This window comes from Coloeus monedula (genome assembly GCF_965178545.1).
Source record: "Coloeus monedula genome assembly, chromosome: 10".
Classification (NCBI taxonomy): domain Eukaryota; kingdom Metazoa; phylum Chordata; class Aves; order Passeriformes; family Corvidae; genus Coloeus; species Coloeus monedula.
Genome location: NC_138790.1, coordinates 16,998,527 through 17,024,429, shown reverse-complemented (window position 1 = coordinate 17,024,429; position 25,903 = coordinate 16,998,527). Strand labels below are relative to the sequence as shown.

General features: G+C 38.7%; 1 protein-coding gene across 1 annotated transcript in view; it reads right to left on the bottom strand.

Moving 5' to 3' along the window:
* Positions 1 to 25,903, bottom strand: part of ARMC9 (armadillo repeat containing 9) — a gene marked incomplete at its 5' end in the record, with an annotated part of 57,774 nt that overhangs the window by 13,445 nt on the left and 18,426 nt on the right. Inside the window, 12 exons of the mRNA XM_082288197.1 lie at positions 3,301 to 3,416; positions 4,537 to 4,641; positions 9,228 to 9,286; positions 10,565 to 10,655; positions 11,726 to 11,800; positions 13,810 to 13,886; positions 14,665 to 14,804; positions 16,320 to 16,443; positions 17,312 to 17,402; positions 18,668 to 18,760; positions 19,686 to 19,797; positions 20,950 to 20,984. Of these exons, the coding sequence (XP_082144323.1) occupies positions 3,301 to 3,416; positions 4,537 to 4,641; positions 9,228 to 9,286; positions 10,565 to 10,655; positions 11,726 to 11,800; positions 13,810 to 13,886; positions 14,665 to 14,804; positions 16,320 to 16,443; positions 17,312 to 17,402; positions 18,668 to 18,760; positions 19,686 to 19,797; positions 20,950 to 20,984 (1,118 nt within the window). The remainder of the gene's footprint in view (positions 1 to 3,300; positions 3,417 to 4,536; positions 4,642 to 9,227; positions 9,287 to 10,564; positions 10,656 to 11,725; positions 11,801 to 13,809; positions 13,887 to 14,664; positions 14,805 to 16,319; positions 16,444 to 17,311; positions 17,403 to 18,667; positions 18,761 to 19,685; positions 19,798 to 20,949; positions 20,985 to 25,903) is intronic.

The window sequence follows — 25,903 nt, the reverse complement described above, 5'->3', positions numbered from 1 at the left end:
TCTCCTCTGTAGTTTGCATAGCAAGGCAATCTGTAAAGGCTCCTTCACACCATCAAACTAACACTTCTCTTAGACCAAGAGCTACCAGAACCAGCATGATGGAAATGTGTTTTTAATTTGTATCCAGCAGTGACGTGAAGCCATCTTGTAGAGGGCACAAGCTGCACAACTGAGAAGATTCAAGTTGTGCCAAAATACGAGACTCGCGTCACTCCAGGATCCCAGGACACTTAAGCAAACACCCTGCCTGGGTAGATGGTGCTAAAGAGAGGCAGCAATTGCTTCCAGAGATTATTTCTGATGCAAGAATTGCAGTGCAGTACCACTCCCACAGGTTTAACACCATTTTTTTTACTTCCCATAGGAAAGTCACTTCATTTTCACAAGCTTGGTTTTCTCTCCACTTATAAAGCAAGAATGTAATGCTTAGACACCCCAGTGGTAATGACAATTTATTCCTGAAAATATATCTTCTAAATAGGCTGCAAGGCTGCCCATCAGGGACTGAAATGGTTCAGGAAGAAGGAAGAAGTTTTGCCCATTATGGTAAAAACTGTATAAAGAAGCTACTAGCACAGAAGCCCACCCCTCCTTGAAGATGCTTGACTGGAACTTTGGGCTGTGAGCTAAGCCACCTAGATAAGATAAAGGGGACACTATTGTTCAATCTCTCAGGTCTAGGGAGAAGCAAACAAGGCTGAGGCAAACAAATGCATCCACAAGAAAGCCAAACGCAGCAGAGAATCATCCCTGCCTGGGTCTGGGGTGGGGGAGACCACAGACCTCAGAGGCCAGGTTTACACAGACTCCCCCACAACCGAGGAGGGAGGAGGAGGTTCTGAGTTTGTGGTGTAAGCTCTGGTCAGAGGCAGTGAACATCCATCCTCCCTTACACAAACCGGCCCAGCTGTGAAACCCCACAGGCCACATCCACAGGACACTGATGTGGGAGGCAGCTGAGGGGGTGTCATAATCCATCAAAGACCCCCCAAAGTGCTCCCCAGACTCATTCCTGAGGCCTTGCAGCACAGCACTGCACGCGATGCAAAGTGATGCAACAGACCTAGAGTCTGCTGCTAGAGACTGTGTCAAACTGCCCCCACACCCGGGGGGAGGTATCTGGGCATTCCCACCTGGCCTGAGCCTGTATTAATCCATTGGATTCTGTGCTTTTCAGGGGACCCTCACCACCCAGAAGACCAGAGCTGGAGAGGATCAATGGAACGTCCCTGGGATCCACGGAGTGGTGATATTTTCTTTAGTCTGTCTCTGTCACTCTCTTTCTGTACTCCCACCTCTTTTCTATTTCTTTCTCTTCCTTTTTCTCTCTCTTTCTCTCATATTTACAATCAAATAAAATCCATACTATTGACTTTGGCATATGGTCTCTTTAGCACCTTAATTGGGGCAGAGGCATTTCTAATAACTTTATAAAACAGACCGTAATACTGCCCTAACAGCCAATTCCACACAACCAGTACAGCTCTCCAAGCCCACCACGGGTAAAATACTGTGCAGGTGAAGTGGGACCTTGAATTCTAACACTGACTCCACAGTAAAGTGGTAATGTATATTTAGACATACATTAGCCAGTCTAGATTTTTAAGGCCTGCAGTTCTTTTAGAGAACTGCATGAAAATGATTAGATAATCACTATTTTACTAATAAGAGCTAATATATTAATTAGTTGCTGCTTTCTTCTGACACACAAACACACACATTATATATATAGGGAGAGATATAGTGTGGATGTTATGATGGTGCAAAAAGTTGGCCACTGTAAGAAAGGACACAAAGTCAGAACTCCAAATCCACATTCTGGCAGACAAAGTAGGTGCCATATTCACCCAAATGCCATTTCATTCAGGCCAGTACTCAGAAGAAAAAATAAGATTGCAAGGCAAATTCTGCCCTGGGATAGCCAAAAATTCTTCTGCTTTGCAAGTGTGTGTTTCCTTCATCTTGCTTTTTAAAAAAATAAATGTCTTCTGGGGCTTTGTCCATGCCCAGATCTGATATGTTACACTTGTCTGTTCTAACACCCTGGTAATGTGATATGTATAATCCCATATGAATGGTACACCTGCCAAAAAGGTGTGTTTGGATGACTCAGGAGGGCTCCCAGTTGGGTCACTTGCTTGTAGGAATGCTAATGCCAGCATGAGACAGTGGGAGGCAAGATACAGCTGCGACCACTCCGTGTCCAAAACAACAGACTTCACTCAGAGTCAACTACACCTGTGCAACTACAGCCCAAATCAGTTCTCACTGTCTTCTGTACCCATTTTCCACACTAAAATGAGGAAGAAATGTATGTTAAGAAATAGAAAATATGAACAGGAAAGCAAAGAGTGGCAGGGGATGACATGAGACAATCTTCAGGACTGATGTGTAATTTCACTACACTGTTGTGTTTCAGGGTGCCCGTTCCTTTTAACATACTTGCCTATACCAACCCTGTGAGTTTTGAGTATTATTATTATACTTTGTTAGTCTTGTAGTCTCTCAGATTAAGTATCCACAGAAATGAAAACATTAAATCCTCACAATGAACATGCCTGTCTCATAGCTACCCAGACTTGATCAAATCCAAAACTATGCAACTGAAAGTAAAATAATCATTTAAATTTGGGATCTCATTGATATTTTACTTCCTCAGTCAGGACAGTGAACAGGAGAAATCTCATCTCAGAAATTAAGATATACTTGCTCTAACAGAAGGCAGAGAATATTCAAGGAGCTCTACAGTGTAAGACTCCTTTATTCCATTTACAATACGCCTTCTACTCTGACCCAAATCACACCAAGAGCAAAGTGTCACACACACTTCTGATGAAAGATGTGTTTCTTCCAAAGCAGGAAAACCCAACATAACAAGATTTTTATCTTTCCCATTTTCTTTTTCATCTGTCTCTTATGGGTGGCTAACAAACCTCCCCAGAGCAATATCCTTTGTTGCTTGTGAAGTGGAGCATTGTGGATGCTTTGTGCAACTTTCCAATGGAATATATACAAGAAGATGCAAGAACATGTGGGATATAATGCAAATTTAAATCAACCTGATCAGTAAATATTTATTCAACTACTTCGCGTATGTGACCTCAGCCAATGGACCTTTCTCTGCCTGCAATATTCCACTCCTTTTTTTGAAATTATCCATAATGAATGACAATGGCAATGCACTTTTAGGTAGGGAAGGTTTAGTTATTAGGCACTGTTGTGGGTTTCTTTTCTTTGTTGTTGTTATGCTTTTTAAAAGAGCTTAAAAAATCCAACTTGGTCTCATTTGTTTGGACTTACATTAGATATGCAGCTCTGTGATAACCTGGTGTCACAGGTCTCTGGACAGGCTCATCTGTACTCTGATGGACACCAGCAAATTGCTTCTTCTTAGTTTTTGGAGTGTGAGTCATTATCTGATACACAGGAAACAAAGGAAAAAAAATAATGCAGTGGAAAAACAAGTATCTGAAACCATAGAGAAAATTCTATTGAAACATTGCAGCAGAAACTAAATCGCATTCTGGTGTCACTGGATAAAACTGACTGGAATCACTGTAGGCTCTTTCATGACATCTTCTCTCACATCACTTTTTCATCATCAGGATTCTGGACTCTTGAATCCAGAAGGCATAAGTCACATTTACAACAGAATGGGTTGGGTTGGAAAAGTTCTTAAAGACCATCCAGCTCCAACCCTCCTGCCATGGGCAGGGCCACCTTCCACTTCATCAGGTTGCTCAAAGCCTCATCCAATCTGGCCTCAAACATTGGGGCAGCCACAGCTTCTCTGGACAACCAGTGCCAGTGTCTCATCACCCTCACAGGGAAGAATTTTTTCCTTATATCTAACCTAACCTACTCTCTTTCAGTTTGAAGCCATTCCTCCTTGTCCTATCATGACATACTCCTGTGAAAAAGCTCCTCTCCAGCTTTCTTGTAGCCCCTTTTAGGACTCAAAGCCCACAACAAGGTCTCCCTGGAGCATTCTCTTCTCCAGGCTGCATAACCCAACTCTCTAAGCCTGTTTTCACAGGAGAGGTGCTCCAGCCCTCTGGATATCTCAAATTAGTCACAGCACACTAAATGGCACTCATACAAACTTCATGGTTTTTTACTTAATAGCTTTTTGCTGCTTGAAGTAAGACAGACAATACTTGATCCGGCACAACGCCTGCAGGAGCAGTTGACTTTTCAACTTTTCTTTTTTTCTAAAATAATTTCAGACCAGCAGAATGTTCCAGTATTAACCTGCTCAGCACTTTGCTTTGTGTGCTCACAGAGTCACTGGTGTAGCACTAGAACCCTAAGGCTGCCTGTAGCTGATTATTAAGCCACAGCCTGACCGCTCCCTTCTCACACTGCCTCTGCTTCTCCTGAGCAGCAGCTCATACACAGACTGTGAAAGATTCAGACTGCTCTGCAGGTAGCACCTGCCTCTTCAAGCAACAAACTGAAGAAAGTGGTGAAACTACTGAAGCGAAACACTTAACCCAGGAATTAATTTGTTTCAAGATTCTAAGGAGTGGTACTCACTCCCAAGTACTCGGTTGTTAGCAGCTTCTCTCCTGAAAGCTCCCCCAGCTGAGGCAGCAAAACCTCATCTTTGTCCAGATCAGGTTCCAGGATGTCACGGTCCTCCTGCAAGGCAACAAGAAACTCAGGTGTGCAAGGAAGCTTTAAAGCTGGTAATATGAGGCTGGTACAAAAAGATTGGAATCAATATTTCAGGATAAAAATAGCATACAACAAGGCAACAATCCTCTGTTCATTTTATTCCACAAACCTCAAATGTAACCAAGTAAAAACTACCAAGAGTTCACTCTCCTGTGCCTATTTCTAGAATAACTATGGATGATTCATCTTTCATGGAAGCTCTGCAGCTTCTACAGATCAAAAAGCCAGGAAATTTTGAAGTTTAAGGGATTCCTCCAGCAAACCAAAACCAGTAGTACAAGAACAAGACAGTATTTTTGCTTGTGTTTTACTACTAAAAAGAATACTCTTCTGTCCTGCACAAGATATCCTAAGACAGACCCACTACAGATGAAGAAAACATTATTTGCTTTTGAAACAGGTTGTGACAGTAAATGTAAATGACTGTCAAAAACAGTAAATGAGAAAAAGTAAAGGAATCATTCTAAAAAGGTACATTGTAAAGTTATGTAGAGAGCCTGGCATAAACTCCATTAAAAACAATGGCCACTGGACTCTGATGAACTCCAGAGCACAAGGAAAATGAAAAGCAGTTTCACTGTAGTAAGATTTAGACTCAGTTTTAAATAGTCACAATCAGCTCTTAATTACCTGGAAAGCTGGGTATGTGTGAAAAACAACCCAGATAATGGCAAAAGGATGAACACTTGTAGACTGGGCAACGATCACCTGTATCAAGCAAAAAATAAACTCCCTCACCACCAAGAAACCACACTCCAAAGTCCACAATATACTGTATTTTGATGGGGGAGCAGACAAAGTTGCAAAGATGAGCTCCATAAACAGGTCTGGTGGGATTTTTTTTACATGATTTGTTAATGTAGCCAATCCTGCTCCCTGACATTACTTACTACCAGGTAACCGAGCCTGAAAGTGTCCCTCATCTGTCTCCTTGTACGAAATAAGGACTTTTCCCGATGTGCCATCACTCCAGTGCTGAAATAACACAATAGGTGCCCTGTTCCCCACTGCTCCCAGGCTGCAGCAGATGTTGGCAGCAAAGCCCTGTAATGTAATGGCTTGAAGCCCTGTGATTAAGCTCTTTCCTTTGATGTACTCTGTGGCTGAAGTGTATTTTCACACCACAGCTCTCTGATTTTATTGCCAGGTGCTGAGTGACAGTGGATCAGAGGGTGTCTGATAAATCGTCACTGTACAGTCACCGCACACAGCTCCAGCTTGTAACTAAACTTTTAAATCAGAGCTACAATATCACATATTCACTTTTACAAGCAGCTTTTCAAGATGGTCCAAGTCAAATAAAAAGCAAACGCAAAGATCAAATACTGAAGATAAATTAAGTTAGTATTTAACAGACCAGTCAAGAGAATACTGAGCACCAGGAAACACACACTGTGACTGTGGGTGTCAACACACCCCAGAAGGCTGACATCTCAAGGCTGGGTATGTACTCCAGGAGCCAGTGTATCCTAAGCTCTACACTAGTTAATTTAAAGCTCACCAGACAAACACAAAAGCCAATTTATTTCTGAATAACAGTACACACAGAGGCATTTTTCAGATGGTTATATGCTCCAGAGTCGCACAGTACAGAATCTTAAATTTCTGAATGTAAGATGCCCTTAGAAATTCCAGAATTTTCCTCCAACAGGCTCAACTGCATCTTGGCCACAGTGTTTAGGAGAAAGTAGTCATTACCACAAGATCTGCTCAAAGCCAGGAGAGAATCCATCAACTCTAAATTAAACACAGATAAAAGCAAAAAAAGCCCCATGAAAGATAATTGTAACAGCACTGGGAATATTTGCATGCTCTTGTAAACAATAAAAGCTTGAGCAAAACCTGCAAACTGAGGCTGCATGAGAGTGTCTTTCTATTGTTTCTTAAGTTATAAAGGTATAAATAAACGTATTGAGCAACAAATTCTAACATCAGCAAGCAGTCTGAAAGCATGTCACTAAATTGGCAAAACTGGCAATATATGGGCATATCCTGAAATGCATTCAGTCTGTAGTAGTTTAAAAGTTACATAAAAGCAAGACTTTCGATAAAATTTTCCAAAACTTTCTGTTTTGGAAATGATCACAACATCAGATGTTATCACAGAACACCATTGAGAACAATACCTCACTGCAATTCCAAAATACAAAAGGGTTCCAAGCATTGAGGTAGTGAGTCAACAAATCTTTGTTTATTTAACAAAGTAACAACATTATGCATTATGGCCCTGATATTTGTAAACTATATTTTCTAAACTGAGGGACTAAGAAACCAGATGTCCTTGTAGCAGAACAGAATTACAGTTCCCAGCAGCAATAAGGATTCAGAATGTGCTGCAATTAACGTTACACTAAAAAGTTTCAAACTTGGCTTTTCTTTTTAATATAATGGCAAAACTAATGAAAAACTGGAATTGGACAGTTCTCTGTTTCAAAGCCTACTGTTACTTTTTGAGTGAAATAATAAGAAATGTCAGAAGTCCATTTTAATCACATTATGGCCCAGTGGCAAAAATGCATTTCAAAATTACTTGACCTAGAGCCTTGTCCTTGATGGTGAGCAGCAGCAACATATCTAGGGGGTAGGACTGAACAGAATTCACCTTCCTTTCATTTCCAGGAACAGGTAAAGTGATGGAAGTGTTCAACATTATCATGCAACTCAGTGCCACACCTTTCAGGAAGGAGTTCCTTATCTATGTGTTTTCCCAACCAAACACACTATCCTTTAAAAAAGTATACTGAAATTCAAGTAAAAGTATTATCACCATGGATTCTCACCATACACCCAAGACACTTGAAGCCTTGAAACACTAGTTAAAAGGTGTTAAAGTACCATTTTAAGCAAAGGTAAGTTTTAATGGTTAATCTCCAGGAAGCCCACAAGCATTGATTTTGGGTTGGAGGAGTGGAAAGATTACCAAAAACTGACTTCAAGACTGTAGGAGGTGAAACAATTACAATAATCTAATCTTATTAGAAAAAGAGGTTTACTGTATTCCCTTAAAATAAAAAGGGGAGAGCTGATCATTAAATAAAACTTCTTTGTAGCGCTAAACTTAGAATTTCCACATAGCTCTAATTTTAGGCAAAGGGATGATTAGTTCACCACCTATTGTGCCACAAGACAAAGGTATACACAACGCAACAACTGGATAAATAATGCAACCAGTGCAAGGCTTCCCTGGACACTGCCAGGAAAAGGCTGGATCCTGCAAGGTGCTGCACCCCACAGCGACTGAGAGCACACCACACCTGTTACACAGTCACAATATTTGCATTTTTATCTGCTCTCAAAACATCAGAAGTTCAACATGCACTAGAAAATGCACTCTCTCAGGCTGCAGTAACAGGACAAATCTTAGACCTGGTTTTCCCCAGTCACTGTCATTCCCATTACTGTGCAATGAGCTACTAGAATGTGGACACAAATGACTTAAGTTTTATGTGTCTTACTCTTTGTTGGTTCAGGACAAAAACCTTGTATCTTGTCTAAAAACATGGTTTTCACTAAATATGTTCTGCAGTAACACTTCCAATACAAGAACATTTTGCAGTTCACTAACTCTCCATGTCACTGACTTCTTCAGGGCAAAACACATACTATGAATGTATGTGCCCACATACATACACCTAAGTATGCACAAATACTGCTTCCAGGACATCTACCATAGCTGTTCTTTTAAACTTCTCAAGCAAGGCTTCTCAATAAAATAAAAATGCAATGGGGTAGATTTCCTTAAGAAAAAACTCCAACATAACTGCTGACACTGTATTTTCAAGCCCCCACCATGCATTTATGGCAATGCAGAAATGGCAACACCACCAGTGAAGACTGGGTATGACATTTCCCCCACATGATTTACATCTTGCTTTGATTGTTAATTTAGGTGATCAAGTATGTTGTGTTGTCTACACCCATGGCTCTATGAAAACAGCTTCTTAAAAGATGTTGAAATACTAGTATAAAATGCACTTATTAGCAAAGAAGGAAATACACAGCTAATCAGCTTATATTTACTATGACATAGTTTCTCATGCTTATTTTATTTGCTCATGGGATTTATTCCTTATTTGTAATAGCTGTTTCCCTTTCTTACACTCCAGCAATTTATTAATACATTTCAAAGTTTCTAAACCGCAAATAAAGTCATACCCTGAATAGATAATGATACCTTAAGAAAAAGTGACAACCTGTTTATAAACTATTCTGGTAACATACTGGTTCATTTGCTTCCTTTTTTTTTTAACTGCACCCAATGGGTCTGCTTGAAAGCAAGATTTCTACTGCTACAGCAACTCCTCATCTCTTCACTTACACCAAGCTATAATTCCTTTAGTTATCACAAAGGTGGTGAGTTGCCAAAATTAAAGAAGAAATGAAGAAAAGGTAATGGAAACAGATCCAATTTTCTTGTTAATGCAAGAATAATTAAGTAAAAGTAAAAGCAAAACCCACCAAAAAACGAAGTCTGGTTTATTGACACAAATATTTTCTTCCTAGAAGGTTAAGAATTTTTCTAAAAGGCATCAGAAAGCCTTTACACTTACTTGCTCATACTCCTCTTCATCTTCATCATCAGACACAATACTGTCATTGAATGGCTCTTCTAGAAAGAAGCAAAACAAAATGGTGTCAGTTAAGCTGCACATGTACAACTTAACAGAATCTCATTATCACCTCACTTTTACAAGAGCAAGAAAGATAACATGCCTCTCATATAGACATGTCCTTTTCAGGGCAACTATTGAAATAATTTGATCCTATAATCATTCTAGAAATCACTGAAATCAATTCATATTTTGGGAAATGGCAGAAATAGAAACATTCTGGAATAGTTACATTCCCATAAAATCCACGGTGACATCTCACTGTATTTACTGACAAGACTTGAATGAAAGTGTGTGCACTAGCAACTTTGTCTATTTTTCAAACATTTTTTAATAAGAAACTCTACTTCTCCCTACACATACTTTAATATTATACTGCTTTTGTACATAAAACATTAGTACTCATGCAGAATACTTATTTTAACTTTCAGACAAAATTATTTCCTCACGAAAAAGTGGCCAGGCTTATGTTGGAAATCTGAAAACACAACTTGTACTCATCAACTCAGACAAAACCTCTTAAAAATTACATTCTCAGGTAGAAGAGGAGATTCTATAACCTTGAAGAACAAATATGACATAGTGGCAATACAGTGCTTGAATACTTTATTTGTTCTTTTACAAGCTAGAACTGTAAGATAGGCTGTGTTCTCTTCCCAAAAGCCAAAGAGAGCAGTTCAACTCTTTTTATGTTTACTGCACAGAAAGATTCAACCAGAATTAATCTCCTTTTTAATATTTGCTTTCTCTTTCTTCAGTCTTCCTTTCAGTCACAGGCAACAGAAAATGGAATAAATATTCCACCTTCTCTGTCTGTATTCACAGCATCTACACCTCCTGTGACCCATCAACATACTCTCCAAAAAGAATGGTCTCTGCTCTGTATTCAGGATAAACCATTTCACATAAAACTACACCTCAATGGAGCAAGAGATGAGCACAGACAGACCTAGTCCCTAAATCCTGTTTTACAAATTTCTACTGCATTTTTGCAGTTGGCAGCAGTCTCTCATCCCTGGTATGAAAGAAAACAGCCAAGGTAATTTTATTTACGGTCCCAAAACTTTGGAATTGAGATTTACTCAGCCTTTAACTTCTTCTTTCTTACTACAACATAAATGAAATTTTAAAACACATGACTTTCAAATCCTATTCACCCTCTCTCAGACCATCACACTATTGTTATTCTTTGAAGGTTCCAATGCCAAGTAAATACATGAACTTTTTTATGGCTTTTGTGAAAGATTTAAAGCTCTGATAGCTGCATGTGTTCTGACCTGAATTGAGTTGCTTGATAACATATTCAATCTGTCGAACCATCTCTTCACTTCTTTCCTTGATAAAGCAGCGCAGAATTTCTTCCATGCCCTGGATGTAGCAGAAAACACTGGTAGATCAGTATTTCATGTGACCACAGTGACAGAGATCTGTTAGCTAAAATATATATTTTTTTGGTCAGGAAAATCAGGCAGTGTGAAGCAAACCATGGTATCCAGCTCCAAGTGTTGCACAGACAAAAGAAATACACTCTCTACATTGCTTCGAGGCTTAAACAGAGACATGTCCATGATGAACACCAAATTTTTACAATAGATCTGTTGTTTTTGCCTTCTGAATTCAGTAACCAATAGTCATCAGAACAGGGTAAAATTTACATCCACAGAGACAACAGTGCAAGGTTCAGAGCAGGAAAGCAAAAAGCAGAACCAGCTTTGACTTTAAACCTGGTCTCTCTCTTTATGGCTCCTTACAGGCTTGATGTTGTGTCTTTAACCATTTAAGATCACTTTCAATCCTCTGTGCTCTGTGAGGTGGAACATCTGACAACAATCACGTCTGCATAACTCTCTGGGTTAGTTCTTAAGATACAAAGATGTGCTGCTATCCCAGGAGCAGCTTCCTCAAACACAGAAGTTGAAACACAGTCATTACCATTACACTTTCACAGGAGATCAGTTCCAAGTTCTGAAACCTTCCTCCTGCTGCCTTCCCAAATAACCATGTCTATACCAGGCAGAAGGAAAAGCAGCAAGAAGAACTCTTCTTTTTAGTAGCTACTCACTGGTGCAGAATGAGCTACATAAGGGGAAGAAGTAGCAGGTGAGATGAAAGCATCTCCTGGGCCACAAGGAATCTACAAAATGCTGGAAGGACACACAGTTCTAAAATAACCCGTTTAATTTATAATTCAGACAGAATCCTTCACACTACTGAGGCTCCACTCCTGGGAAAAAGACCTGAAAATATGGCAGAAGTGTTTGACACATACATTCATACTTCCCTGAGGATCAAAGTGGGAGGGCCTCTTGTGGGTTTGCTTCTCAAAGTGCCCTGGCTCCCACCTCACAGCCCTGCTGTGCCCTGCTCAGCAGGTCCCTGTCTGGGCCATCTCTGGCAGAGCTGTTGATTTTCATGCTATGCAAAGCAGCACTTCTTACCATTTCTTTGGCTTCTTCTCGGACAGAAGGGATGGCCAGAATACTGTACAGTGCTCCATGCACATATGACTGGATCTAAGAGGAAGAAATTGTCATACCATGAAGAAAAACTCTTACATTCATCCCAGCGGACTATCAGCAAAATATAAGAGGGAAAGTGTAGAACAACTATACTTCAAAGAGTTTAACCAGGCTAGACTGGACTTGCAAAAATTCTCACATGGGAAGCAGAGAACTTTTAGGATGCAAATATACTGTGATATGATTCTAAACTGGATCTAAACCAGTGTGCTGCATGCCAATTTCCCAAACAGCCCCACTGCTTCTGCTAAGGTATTCTTGCAGATTGACCTAGCCACAAGAGGGGAAAAAAAAAAAAATTAAGAGAGAAAAGCAGAAAAAGAAGGCTAGTTTCTGACAAACACTAATAGCAGTACAAAAACCAAAGAACAGGGAAAAGACCCTGCCAGCATGAACTCAAGACAGGCTTCAAGCATTCTAGCCTTAGGCAGGGTGATAAAGCCAAAGTAGCTTCAAACATCCTCTCACTCTGTTGCCTGTTACTGTCCCTCAGGAGAGGCAAAACCTGCCAGCATAAAAGCTCTGAATTATGGCTAGTGAAAGCCACCAGATCAGTCAAACTAGTTTTACCAACACTTATGTGACCCTTTCTATGGGCCAGTTACTTTTGGAGCACTAAGATTTTCAGTCATCCTCTGTCTGTACCTTTGGAAAAGTGGACAATGAGCAGGCCTGGGAGCAGAGGAAGCCAGGGAAAGTAAGGGACTGGGATTCACACAAGGATTCCATAGCTTCTCAGGAAGCTCTCCTCACACCCAAGAGCACTGTAGTCCACTTTTGACTTTGATAATAAAACTTCTGCCAAACTAAGTGTAAAGTACATTGTAAGAATGCACCCTCTGAGAGAAATTTCAAAGTAATTTTATGGCAGAGACTTCAACAATATGGTAGCATTTTCTAAGTGTATAGCTCTAGGGGTTAGTATTTTGCCTTGTATTAGTATGTATTGTCTTAAACTTTCATCAATCACTAAATAAAGGTAGTGAAAGAATCCAATAAAGGTATGTCAAATTAATCAAAACAATGCTAGTGAAGAACTGATCTGCATCTTTTAATGAATTCATAACACGTGGACAAAGCACTTCATTGAAGTATATTCTCTATTTTTAGTTTAAGTTATAAACAAAACCCCTTGATGATACAGTCACTGCATATAAATCAAGACACCAGAATTTCTATTTCATTTTTATTAGAAGTCTCCTAACACCTTGCACAATTGTAACGGAATTATTCTAGAATATCCTGGTAAAAAATCTGCCTCCACGAGTTCAGCTTTGTACAATATTTGTCTGCATTTCTTTCTGCCTTAAATTTTACTCCATGGTTAAAGAAACGCCCCTCTGCAGGGACAGCTGAAGCAATGCTTTATATATCAGACAGCAGGTATCAGAGTGATGTGCTGACAAGTATCAGGTAGAAATAACTAATAATTTTTAGCATTTTCCTCTGGGGTAGTTCAATTTAGCATCTAAGATGCATGTGTGCCCTGAGACAGAAAAGAAAGGAACCACAAAAGGTTAAAGTGACAGGTCAAACGAAGTGGAAGATAAAAAGATATTAAGGCTTGAATGTCACAAGTCTACAGCTTTTTTATAGTATTCCTTAAAACTACAGCAAATGTGTTTCCCTGCACCCGATGTTTTGCAGAATGGATTTGCATCACACATTGTTCATCTCATGAACGAGTTAAGCTTGAGGTGACATTTAAGCAGCATCAGAAACTGCAATCAAGGCACATGGACTGCATGGTAACTGCATCCAAAAGCTTCCATTCTTAGCTGCCAACATTTGTTAAAGGAAGACATACTTCTGTCTAGAAAAATCACCACTCAACAAAATAAAATATACACATTTGTGAATTTTAGGAAAAATTCATGCAACTTAATTACATGAGGGTCTAATAAAGGAAACAAAACCAATTTACTTTTCCCAATTTTTCCTTTCTTGTTTCTTTAATTTTTCTTTCCATCTTTTCATTAACCCAAAGTTTGCTGTACAAATACCTTAAGATTCTCATGGCCAAGAAGACTAGAAAGAACTCTGAGCATGTGGTTTGGGATACTTGCACATATTTTCTTCCCTGCAAAGGCAGAACACATAAATATGCTTGAAAAAATAGAACAGGTCAGAGCAAGTTTCTTTCTTACCTTTTAGAATCAGTATTAAATATAGTTTGCACAGAGCAATACTGTTCCTTGTTCCTGACAAATGCTGCTCAGCATAACTGAATTGAAATCAGTGAAGTTACTCTGGATTTATGCAGTTGTAATTTTGGACAGGATACAACACAAAGGGGATTAAAAATTTTAACAAAGGCATTTTTTTGCTTACAACAAGCAGACGATTTTTCACCGTTGCCTTACTTTCCTTTTTAAAAGGAAATTTACTTTAAGCTCTTTTTAAGTCTCTTGGGGAGAATTTCTGCATTCTAGAAGTGAAGGCAAGGTGAAGGTTAAGCTCCTCACCATTACTCCTCAACCCAGTTCTTTCTGTTTACAAAGAAATCTCTTACACACAGTGTGTAAGTGGACACACCGTGTCCTTTGAAAAGTGGGCCTGGAATGTAGCAGTGGCAGCCTTCACAAACTAATGTGAAAAAGAATCAAATCTTATAGGGTGCCATTGCTTATTTCCTTGCGAATTCTTTAAAATTTGGTGAAGCTAACCTCCCATAATTGGGATTCTTGGGAAAAGAGATGTGCCCAACAGCATTGGTTACAACACTCAAATATCTCTGGTTGTGGTCCCTGCTTCTGATTGTAGCCACTTGAAAGAATCCTGGTATAACAAGAAAAAAAGATTCACAATCTTCCCTATCTACTTCTTGGAACAAAGTTGTAATTCAAAATGTAAGACACCTGCACTCCGCAGACAAAGATTCATGAGCAAGGCAACACAATACTCCAGGTTGTAATCAGACAGGCAATCTGGGTCTATTAGAACATCAACCAGCCAGAAAATGAGCCCATCTTTGATCATTGCCGACTGCAGTGAACGCCTAGGATTAAAAACCAAAATCAGATCACAAATCACAAATGTCAGATCACAACACAAACAGCATTCAAATATATTTATAGCCAGTATAAGCACATTAAAAATACACTAGCCTGCAAAAAAAAAAAATCCCTAAACTACCCATTTTGGCAGAATCATTAAATGAAGTAATTAACAAAGCCTGAAGAAACTGAAGATGCAGATTCCCATATCGTTAGAGGACTAAAACATTGTTGGATAGATTGGGGGGTTTTGTCTTTTGTTTTATTTTGTTCTTTTTAAACATGTGAACTGCTGAGGTAAGTTTCTTCATTGTTTTCTAAGGCTTCTTACTCCAGCTAAAATGGCATTTTCAATTGTCTTTTAAAATTAGTTTAAAAAGCCAGCTACACACAACAGATCCAGAAAACAAATTAATTACTTCTTCTGTCATAGGTAGCCATAGCACTGTAGCACTTTTGTACTGTTGATTTGACAAATGAGGTTTTTTGCTTGAACCTATTTGCAGTTTTCTCTAGACATTCTTAAATCTCATGCTCTTTTAACTCAACTTGTAGCTGCCCTTAAAGACTATGCTGAATAAAGTGCCAGGTGGCCAACTGTGATCTACAATAGAAATTCCACACTTTACAGTACAAAAAAAGAAGTATATACTGGTAGAAAAGTCTTAGCGAAGAATAGCATTTTTAATAACATTATTTCCAAGAGGATTTAAATTTAAATTGCAAACATCAAAGCAGGTGTTTTCCTGGCTTTGGTCCTGATAGCTCATATGTTTCTCAGTGCTGGATATTGCAGCAAGTCTATGGCATGGACTAAGGAAACCAAGGGAGATCTGACCACGTATTAAAAAAGTTTTCCTTATGTCAAGTACCTGGAATTAACCTTCTATAAGATTGTTACTTTCTAGAAAATAAAAAACTTCCAAATTTTCAGTATTCCTCCTGACTACTGTGAAAACAGAATTCCTAAGATCATATTTATTTGAAAAATAGAGCAACATCATGCCCTTTACTGCATTTGCATTATTTCTTCTGTGGTGGGCATTTGAATCAGACTGCTAATGCAAAAGTAACAAACAAGACAGTCCATGCATAGACAGCTCCAGGAAAGAGGGTCAACAGAATGAAGACGAAATCCCTGAAAAATGTTTGCAGAAAGGAAAATGAAAACCTTATGCTTTGGAATGTAACACAACTATTTCTTTCAATGTAGGATCATCAGAGCTTTCTACATTAAGATTTTCACTTTCTTCAGTTAAGGAACACATACAAAGCACACGAGGCTGTGGCAGGAGATGTACATTTACTTGAGCCTTGACAGCTGGTAGGAAGTCAGGTTAATTCAGTCAGCAAAACTGAGTTCTCCTCCATAATAAGTGACATTGCTTTCATCAGCCATCAGGGGTTCTGATGATTGTTATGGGGAAATCAAGTGCTCTTCTTTCCTCCCTGAACAGAGCCTAACTAGCCTGCATTTCCTCTCCTGCTGTCACCACCACACGCTGTGCTTTCATCACCTGAGGCTGAATTTCTGCAGAGCCCCCAGAACATTCTCCCATGTAAAGGAATCCTTGTCTTCAGCTTTCAGTCTGTCCTCCAGCATTTGCAGCAATGTTGGGTTCTGAGAAAGGTAGGCACGACCTGGTGCAAAAAGCGATGAAAGAACAGATGCTGAGATAGCGGCTATGACAGAAAAGCACCCTCTCTTTGGAAAAGTAAGCAGGATTGACCTTAGTTTCCTCTTTACAAGCCACAATCTTGTGCCAAGAGCCAAACAAACCTGCACAAAGTCATGTAGCAGACCAGTTGCATTCAATCCAGACGCTTGGGGTATGAGAGGTGCACACTTGCCAAATTAGTACCACACAGAATCCACTGTGAGTATATGCTTTCTGATCTATCAGTTTTGTACAATTAAGGAAAAGAACAGAGATGTCCAAGGAGCTTGGGAAAATCAGATGCCCTCCTGCTACTGACTTCAAATGAGATTTCATCTCCTAGCAATACTTAGCTCCAAAAATAGCAGCAAACCAAGAGCTAATTTGGGACAGGCAGAGATACAAAGCTGGATTTATATGCATCTAGATTGTTAGCACTGCACACAAAGATTTCTTCAGGTGAGGATCAGGAAATTGCAGGAGCCACAGTAGCTACTCTTGCACAGCCTGGTAGCAGGTCTGCCCACGACCCCTAATTAATTGGGATTTTTCTCTCATTAACCCTCATGAAGAGACTGAAGACTATATTAAAGGCAGTATCTGAGTAAGTTCCCACACAGATCACAAACCATCAAAACAAGTCAGAAATGCTGAATATACAGTGTCAAAATGAAAACTTTCCAGATACTGAAAAGCTGTTTTGAATGCATGTAACAAAAGATAGTGAATCCCTAGAAAAAGGGTGCAAATAAGGCTCTAAATTTCTACATGCACAGACACGCACTGGTGAAGCACCTGTAAGACAGCATTATATGAAAATGCTATCTTATTTTTTGCAGTGAATCTTTTACCTTCCATCAGTGAAGCAAAAGCATTGATGAGCCTTGCCATATACTGTCTGACTACCTCACTCTTAGAATATAACAATTGGAGGACGCTTCTCTGGAAAAGAAAGCAAATGTTAATAAACCACAAAGAAGGAAAACACAAAAGTTAGTCTTCCATAATGTTTTAAAAGCTTCATTAAACTTACACAGAAAAAAACCCCCCTTTGAATGCATATTGATTTGTCAATATGATGTACAATTTCTTTTTTTATTGCCAGGGGGCTGAAGAAGAGATGGAAAATGAACAACTAGGCAAATTACAGCTTCCCAGCTGAGTCTGTTAAAACACCATTAAGCTCTATGGTGTAGAGTGGAAGTTATAATGAGCCAACACAGTCCATTTAAAGCTGGTACCTAAAATTAATATTCAGTCAGTGACAAAAAACCCCACAAACCAAACAGCTTAGTTTTGTTGATGAACTAAAGTGCAGTAATATTACCTGAACAGGAATGCTTTTCTTTGACAACGAAGAGCGTGGGAAGCAGCTCAGTAACTTATGAACACCACCACATTGCAATTATTTCTAATCTGTTTTATTTCAGGCATTACCTATAACTTCCCTCTTACAGAAACTTATAGGGAGAAAAACTGATGGTTGATTTAATAATCCCTTACGTTTCCTAGTGGTACAAGTGACTGTTGCAAAGACAATGAAGCCACAATAAACCAAGTAGGCTCAGTGCCTCGAACCCCTGGGGAACTCAATTATGCACAAAAGTCACTACAACCAATGAAAAAAGTTGTGCTTTTGTTAGCAACAGTACAGAATTATTAGGGGCTGAAACAACAACTCAAAATCAACACACCAGCAATTCCCCTTTCTAAAGAAAGGTGCCAATTCACCTCAAACTCACAGAAACACTGTTGACTACGCTATTACAGGTGCACAATGACACATTCCATAGCGGCATTGGGACTGAAGTCCTAATTTAGTTCTTATCTTAGATCAGCGAAATGAATTGAGTGTATTATTTAACAATACACAATCACTCAAAAGGAGACATAGTATCTGATAAGGAAGGCAAAGGGCCCCAAGCTTCGGTTCAACTCACAGAAGTGAAACACAGAGAGGTGATAAACTTCCATTTGTCTACAAGAACTGTGTCTACATTAAGAGCTCTTGTAATGCAAACCTTTGCCATCAACATTTAAAGACTGGGATGCAGAAGCTAAATGTATCACCCCATTTTGCCACTACTACCTTTATTTTCTTCTCCCCTTCTAGACAGCAATAAAATTTTATGATCAGCACTTTATAGACGCAAATGAGCAGTATCACACAGAAGTTGGACAACTGACAACTCTCAGTTTCAGCTGACCTGACAGTTGCTGTGGCAATCTAGGAGGTCATTACTGATGTAGGCTTGCATGACAGTGTCTCTCTGTTCTCCAGGATATGATGTTGTCAAGCGCTAAAATAAAAAACAACATAAATAAACAAGTCAAAAAAAACCCCAAAAAGCCAAAACTGTGGATTGATGATTCCTGGAGATTTTAAAGGTGCTGATACTCTGTAGCTGAGAATCCTCTTTCATGGGGAGCGGTAATTCATCTAAGGGAAAGAGATGAAATGAACTGACCTGACCTCAGCTCTGTGATCCATTACAAAACTGTTACTTGGGAGCTGTCATCATTGCCCATACAGGAAGGATACAGCATTACTTCCCATAAAGTTAAAAAACCTACAGATGTGGTGCTTTTCTTAAACATCTGAGACAGAGCACTGGACTAGAAACTAGCACTGGTCAGAACAAACGGATTGTTTTTTATGTGAAAATGGACACTGAAACTTGATCAGAATTCCACTATTATCATCTTTCATGTTTGTCACTTTGAACACATCAGCTTCCTTTTCAGCAGGAAAATGTAACTTCCTGTTGTCACCTGTAATTTTTCTGAAATGTCATTACATGATCCAAGTCAACCAAAAAGTAGGTTCCTGTAAAATACCTTGATTATAAAGGAAAACTGGTGATTAGAGTCAGGTATGTCTTGGATACAGCAGTATTTATATAAATGTAAACAAAAAAAGATATATGGAAAAAGGAACTGCCTAAAACAACAATTTATTTGAAAACACATCAGAAATTATTTCCACTGAATATCTCAGAAATCTGGGAATTCCTCATGTGAGGAATCTGTCTCTCCTCAGATGAGAAGAGCACTGCTACACTACAAACAGACACCTCCTGCCTGGGCTACCTTCATCATCTCAACAGCCTTAGCAAGCCTCACCAACAGTGAAGCTGCCTGTGATGTTGAACTCATCACCAGAACAACCATCTTGTTTGCAAAATGGATCTTAGCTCTGGATGCCTCCAGAGGCCCTGTCCTTACCCAGCGCAGAGCCTGCAGTAAGAGGGCCTTGAGACGGTCACTCCCTGTAATCAAATCTTTCTTCAACTTCTCATAATCCAAAGAGGGCAACAATGGCACCTCCTGTGTCTTCCTAAATGCAAACGGAAAAGACATTCATCAAAACTCTCTCCTTGTTCAGTGCAGCTGATATTACTGAGGTGAGAAGAGCAAAAACAGGAAGTCTGCTTCAGGAAAAGAATTTCCACGTTTTCACACTTTTATTACCATTATAGTGTTAGGGCAACAGACTTGTTAAATTCAGGGTTGTTTTTTAATTATACATGCAGCTCACTTACCATCATAACTTGCAGAAAGTAAACTGACAACCAGCCAGCTGATCATCTGAGATTTTTACTGGTACAAAGCAGTACAGCAACATCCTTTTTTTCCCCTCCCCTACTGGACCACAAGGGCATGAGGGCAGCACTCGTGGCTCTTGACACAATTAGAAACAGATGCAGTAAAAAGCTGCAGCTCCAACTCCACCTCTGAGCCCTCAGGCACACAGAAATGTCTTCTCCCAGGCAAAGGTGGATTTTTACAGGCTGGAGTATGCTGGCTTAACATGAGACTTAATACAGGACTACTTTCTATGCATCAATACTATCTTGCTATTATGAAATTTAATAGAAGTTTCCCTTAAGAAAACTGGTTCCAGTCAATGTTTTAATCTTAATATTTAAATACAATCCACTAAAATATTTTAATATCTTCCCATCCTACCACTTTTCAAAACAAACTTTAATCCTAATTGTCCCATTATCTTGTAAACAACAGGATAAAAACAGTGTCTCAAAAACTGTAATAAAACTTCACCTTGAATATACCATCTCTATTCAATACTATAAACCAAAATTTATTAAGTCAGACACAAAAAAATTAAAGTCAAAGCACCCAAAAATCCATATTAGTGACTTCCCTTTTTCCTGGATTTGTGAGAATCAAACCAATTACAACAACAGGACTGAAATATGTGGAAACAGTAAAAATACAGCAACAACCTCACAGGTGTGGAATGGCAAATTTACTAGATTAACAACATTCTGTTGAAATTAGAATGTTACTGAAGCTGCTCAGCAGAAGAACACAGACCACACAATATTTGCATCAACATTCACTCAGGTCAGAGGAAGCACAGAGGAGGAGTGATTCCCATTTGCACACAACAGGCAGTGTGTACTTTAGTTTACAAACCCCTCCTCCTCTTTACAGATAGAAATGAAGCTCAGCAACAAATACTTACATAGAGGCTAAAGATGCTCTTAACAGTGTGGAAGCCTGGATCACAAAAATAAAGAAAAAAAGAAATTACAGCAGATTAGTCCAAATTTCACATAATGTTCCCAATGAGGTCCAAAGTGAATTTTTTCACTGAGGTTCTGCAGTTCTTTTCCTATAAAGCCTGTGCTGTAAATCAGAAACACAGCTAAAGAAAAAGCACTTCAGTGTTTATCTTTCTTTTCCCTTAAAGTGTTTCACAGGTAAAAATCTCTTTTGTTATGATCTGGCTATATTATCCTCACCCACATAGTCCACAAATTACCTATGCTTGAAGCACTTAAAAAAGTAATAATAAAAAATGAATAGAAACAACTATCTGAAGCCCACTGAGGAAGATGAAGAACTTGCTAAGCACATTCATTGACTTCATAAATTTTCATACCTTTGAAATTGCAATAATATTTCACTGGAGACCCAGCATGCATTCCTACATATAAATTTATTGTAATTCTTTGTTTCAACACTAAAGTTATCAAGTGCCTGCTGCTACCAAAATATACCCCTTTGTATAATTATTAATATGTAAAGACGGGACTATGTATTCTAGTATGGATAAAACCAATATGAAATAGCATGCCATTTCTCAGTGGTTCTGCCTAGGATATTATAATTAAATCCTGGATATTTCTTCTCTGATGCAGGGTGACACAGTGAATATACAGGCACCACTACACAGCATGGAACAGCAACCATATAAAAGTTCCACATGAAAGTTGTCTGCCTCAGTAAATAGTTTTTGCTGGAGTTAATTGTAGGTGAGCAAAGAAGCAGCAATTCTGGCATAAGAGTGCTTCATGTCATGCATTCTGATGTCAACTACATGCTGTATTTGCAGAATATTCAATGTCATCTCTTTGTGCTGATCTCTCTGCTAAAAATCTCTTGTTACCACTTATCCTGTAAAACTGGTCTTCTCTCCTAACCAAGCCTCTTTCAGTGGGAGCTATATAATCAATGTCTATTGTCAGATGTAAAACTGTGGGATTTAGGAGATAAAAAGCATGAAATACCATAGAGAATATTGAATTACACCAACCGACATATTCTTGAAAACACAACTTGGTGGGTATCCTTGCAATACAAGGAACTGCTCTCTTAGATGTGAAATAAGCTTATATGCACACTGGAAAGCGTTTTATATTTTGTCAATGAATGACTTGTACACAATACACAATTAACAAGTCATACACTTCAAAAGTAACCTGTCTTGACCAGCAGTTCTCATACCATAGTTTATCTTACACAGAACAAAAGTCTTTCAAAGTATCGTATCTGCCCCTAGACTGTTTTGCCCTCGTTCATTTTCCTTAGCATTTTTGATAAGTATAAAGACTTAATTTTGTTTAAACACAGCTGTTTTCCCAGTCAAAGCCTAACACCTTGTAGCTGAATGTGCAATGAAATCACAAATCACTTTCGTTGCCTCTGTCAGCACCTTTCTCCTTTCTCCATTAGAGAAAATGGAAGAAAGTGACTATAGCACTTGAATGCAAAAAAATTACAGAGCCCTTGGAGATGAGAAGGTCAAACAGAGAATAGCAGTGAGAAAAGAAACAGAGCAGGGCACTAGGGATATATAGATGTATATAAGGATTCTCTGCTTCTCAACAAAGTCTTTTTTACACACCTCTTTGCTGTCTAAGAAAGAAAAACATGCTCCAACCAAAATCTAACCAGAGGATAACTGGTTAAGATACACATATCACTCTTCTGCACAAGTAAAACTTCTTGGCAAGTGTAGGATTTTGCAAGCTTTTATAAATTTCAAACTACAGAAACTTCAACTGGAAAAACATTCATATCAAACAGGACAAGGTCCTACTAATTCCCAAATTACTTTTTAAGCCAGCAGATGGAGCACAGCAAAGTATTTAGTATGGTTTCCTTCTGCACTCCACCTACACCAAAAAGGCACCAGAGAGCGAGGCAGGCCCTACACTGGGGCTCTGAGGGCAGAAACACTGAGCTGGAAAGACTTCTGGTCACTTTGCTGATCAGACCCAGTTTATCAGTCTAGAACCTGCACAGGAGGAAGGAAGCTCTTTCAGGCTTTTGGTCTTTCTGGGAAAACAGTAAGGATAAAGTTCCTATTACATCAGGTTCAATCATCAAAGCTAAACAGGAATGGAGAAAGTTTTGGGGGGCTGGTTTGTTCTTCACTGCACTGTCATTTCTCAATCTATGGTCAGCACCACTGATAAGCAGAAAGAATGCAACCATGTCACAGGCAGAGGTTTCCTTTCTTCCTTTACATATGCATTATTGCAATTAGTCATAAGTAAGCTAATCTGTATCTTTAACTGTGGCATGGTGAGTAAGGCACTGGCTCAGGAGACACACTTATTGTCCTGATTCAGCCAACAACTGCAGACAGAATCCAAATGTCATTTCACATCTCTGGGCCTCAATTTTTCTCATCTGGAAAGCAGATACAGGCATCAATCTCTTGAACAAGCTGGGGTTTGAGATCTAGCAATGAATGGCAGAGTGCAAGAGCTAAAAGTTATTTTGCTATTAAACAATCGAATACTTATGGCACAAACACCATAAATAGAAATGATTTAGTAGCTCCTCTTCACTATAATTTTTCTTTGATTACAAGATTTATTTCCTCAGCATTTTCTCCCAAGTCCTTTCCCCAGTCTCACCTTTCCTGAAACAGGTTAAACATAATTGTAACTGTTTGAGTAACGGTATACCTTAGATTGCCTATGAAAAATAGAGTGTGAAGAAGCCAGGGTGAACATGTTCCTATGTCCCAACACCCACAGACTTCATCTTGAAAAAAATTTATTTCATGCAAAGCCTATCTTGAGAGAGGATCATTTGTCATAATTGAAAGGCATACAGAATCTCAGTGTCTTAAGGAAAGAAAAAGAAACACAAGAAGAAAAACAGCCCAAGCATAGCTCATTCCGGTAGGATCATGGGGTAGACTTATGTTTGTGCTGGTTCTTGCCAAAGCCAAACCAGGTGCCACATTAAGTCAAATAATTCTGTCACAGTGCACATTAGCCACAGATGGCATCCCTTTATTTTTGAACAAAGACAGGCATGAATACAAACAGCATGGAATAAACCAAAGAAGTTCAAAGGGAAAAAAAAAAAATCAATATTTATAAAAGAAAACAGATGCACTTCATGTGCAAGCCAAAACCACAACTGTTTTTATCAAATACTGCAGCCCTATATTCAAGCCATATCCCCTTTGCTGTTTGATGTATATATTCATAATATGCTGAAGGCAAAGCTGAAAGCCAGATTCTGTCCTCAGTTCCCACTCTGAAAATGTGCTGTAAGAATTCAGTGTAAATCCAATGCAGATTCAGAATCAATAATCAAAGATATGTGATGAATATGTGAAGAGTAAAACCAAAATTTGAGCAGATTTCTACAAATCATTAGAACTCACAAATCTATGTTGAGTTCATTTGCTACACACTAATAACAAGAAGACTGCTCCATGCAGCCTGTGAGGGATTAGACCCTGAGCTTGTGTAACCAGGCAGGTTTACTGGCGCTATGCAAAGTATTATTTCATAAGAAGATCTGCAAATGTTTTAAATTATGTTTTTTTCTTACTTATACTAGAGATATGCTGTTATGAAAACTTCCCACTTGACATATAAAACAGATTCTCTAAGACATCTGATGTGTACATTAAAAAGTCACACAGCAATACTGTGTGATAATGTAATGACAACACAAATGTCAGAAAAAAGTATAAAATACTATACATAAACAGTGAGGGGAGCTGAAAGTTACCCATGTATTCAAGAAATACCTCAGAATCAAGTCAGACAGCTTTACAAAAATTTTATAAACAACTCTGCACAGTAAGTTTTTACATTCTACATTGTATAAAGTTACATTTAACTAATGCTTTATACTAATCTCTGTAAGAAAAAAGTTCTTCCTTAGCAAAAATCATTTGATTCATAATTGCTCATCTGTAATCAACCTTTCTCAATCTCAAAATAGAGCATTATGTGAGGGAACAAAATGCTTAACATCAAGCAAAAAGTGTCCATTATGAACATTCATGTCATCAAAGGGAATAGGTTGATTGATACAGGTGATCTTTCACCATAGGTGGATGTGGGTAGTGTTCTCTACATCAAGATAAAAAGAAGTATGTAAGGAATAGTCCATTGCATTCAATACTTCTATGACTATTTCTCAAAATAAAATGTTGTTTTAAGTGGAAAGTTGAATGCCCACAAGGGTGTACTGTAATTCCAGGTGATATATATGTTTGAAATTTAGGCAGCTTTTCTTGAAAGGCAAAATCTTGTTTTACCTAAAGAAAGCGATAAAAATATAAGTATGTATTATTTTAAATTGACTGGCATTTTTCAGAATTTGTGTCAATGACTTTTATGAATTGATTACATACTGAGTTACTTAGAAGTAGACTCATTTCCTTTCTTCACAAAGAATGCACTGACTATGGGCAAAATTAGATACTTATGGTGCACTTGTAGTATTGCCAGAATACAAACTTCCATCTGGGTTACACAAGTTACAGGCACTACACAAAATATAATTTTGTGTTTTCAGTGAGAGAGGATCATTTTAACTGTGTGAAAGAATTTTAGAATCTTTACTACCGAAAGGAAGTTTGACTTTAGGAATGAAAAATACAAATACACAGAATACAACACCCCTCTGAAGAGCACAACTCAACTTGCTGAATTATCTTGAGCAATAATATTTATTTGCTTTGTCAAAGGTGTTGTGGGGTCAGCTGGTTTTGGCACACTTCAGAGAGAATGTATACTATATACAGATGATTCCATGGAAGAAACAATTGCTTCCTGCATGCTATAAGAAGCTGTGTTTCATGTAGAAGTTGTGGACAAAGCTGCTCTCATGTTGACATGCTGTGTTATGTGCATTATGAAGCCATAAGGTTA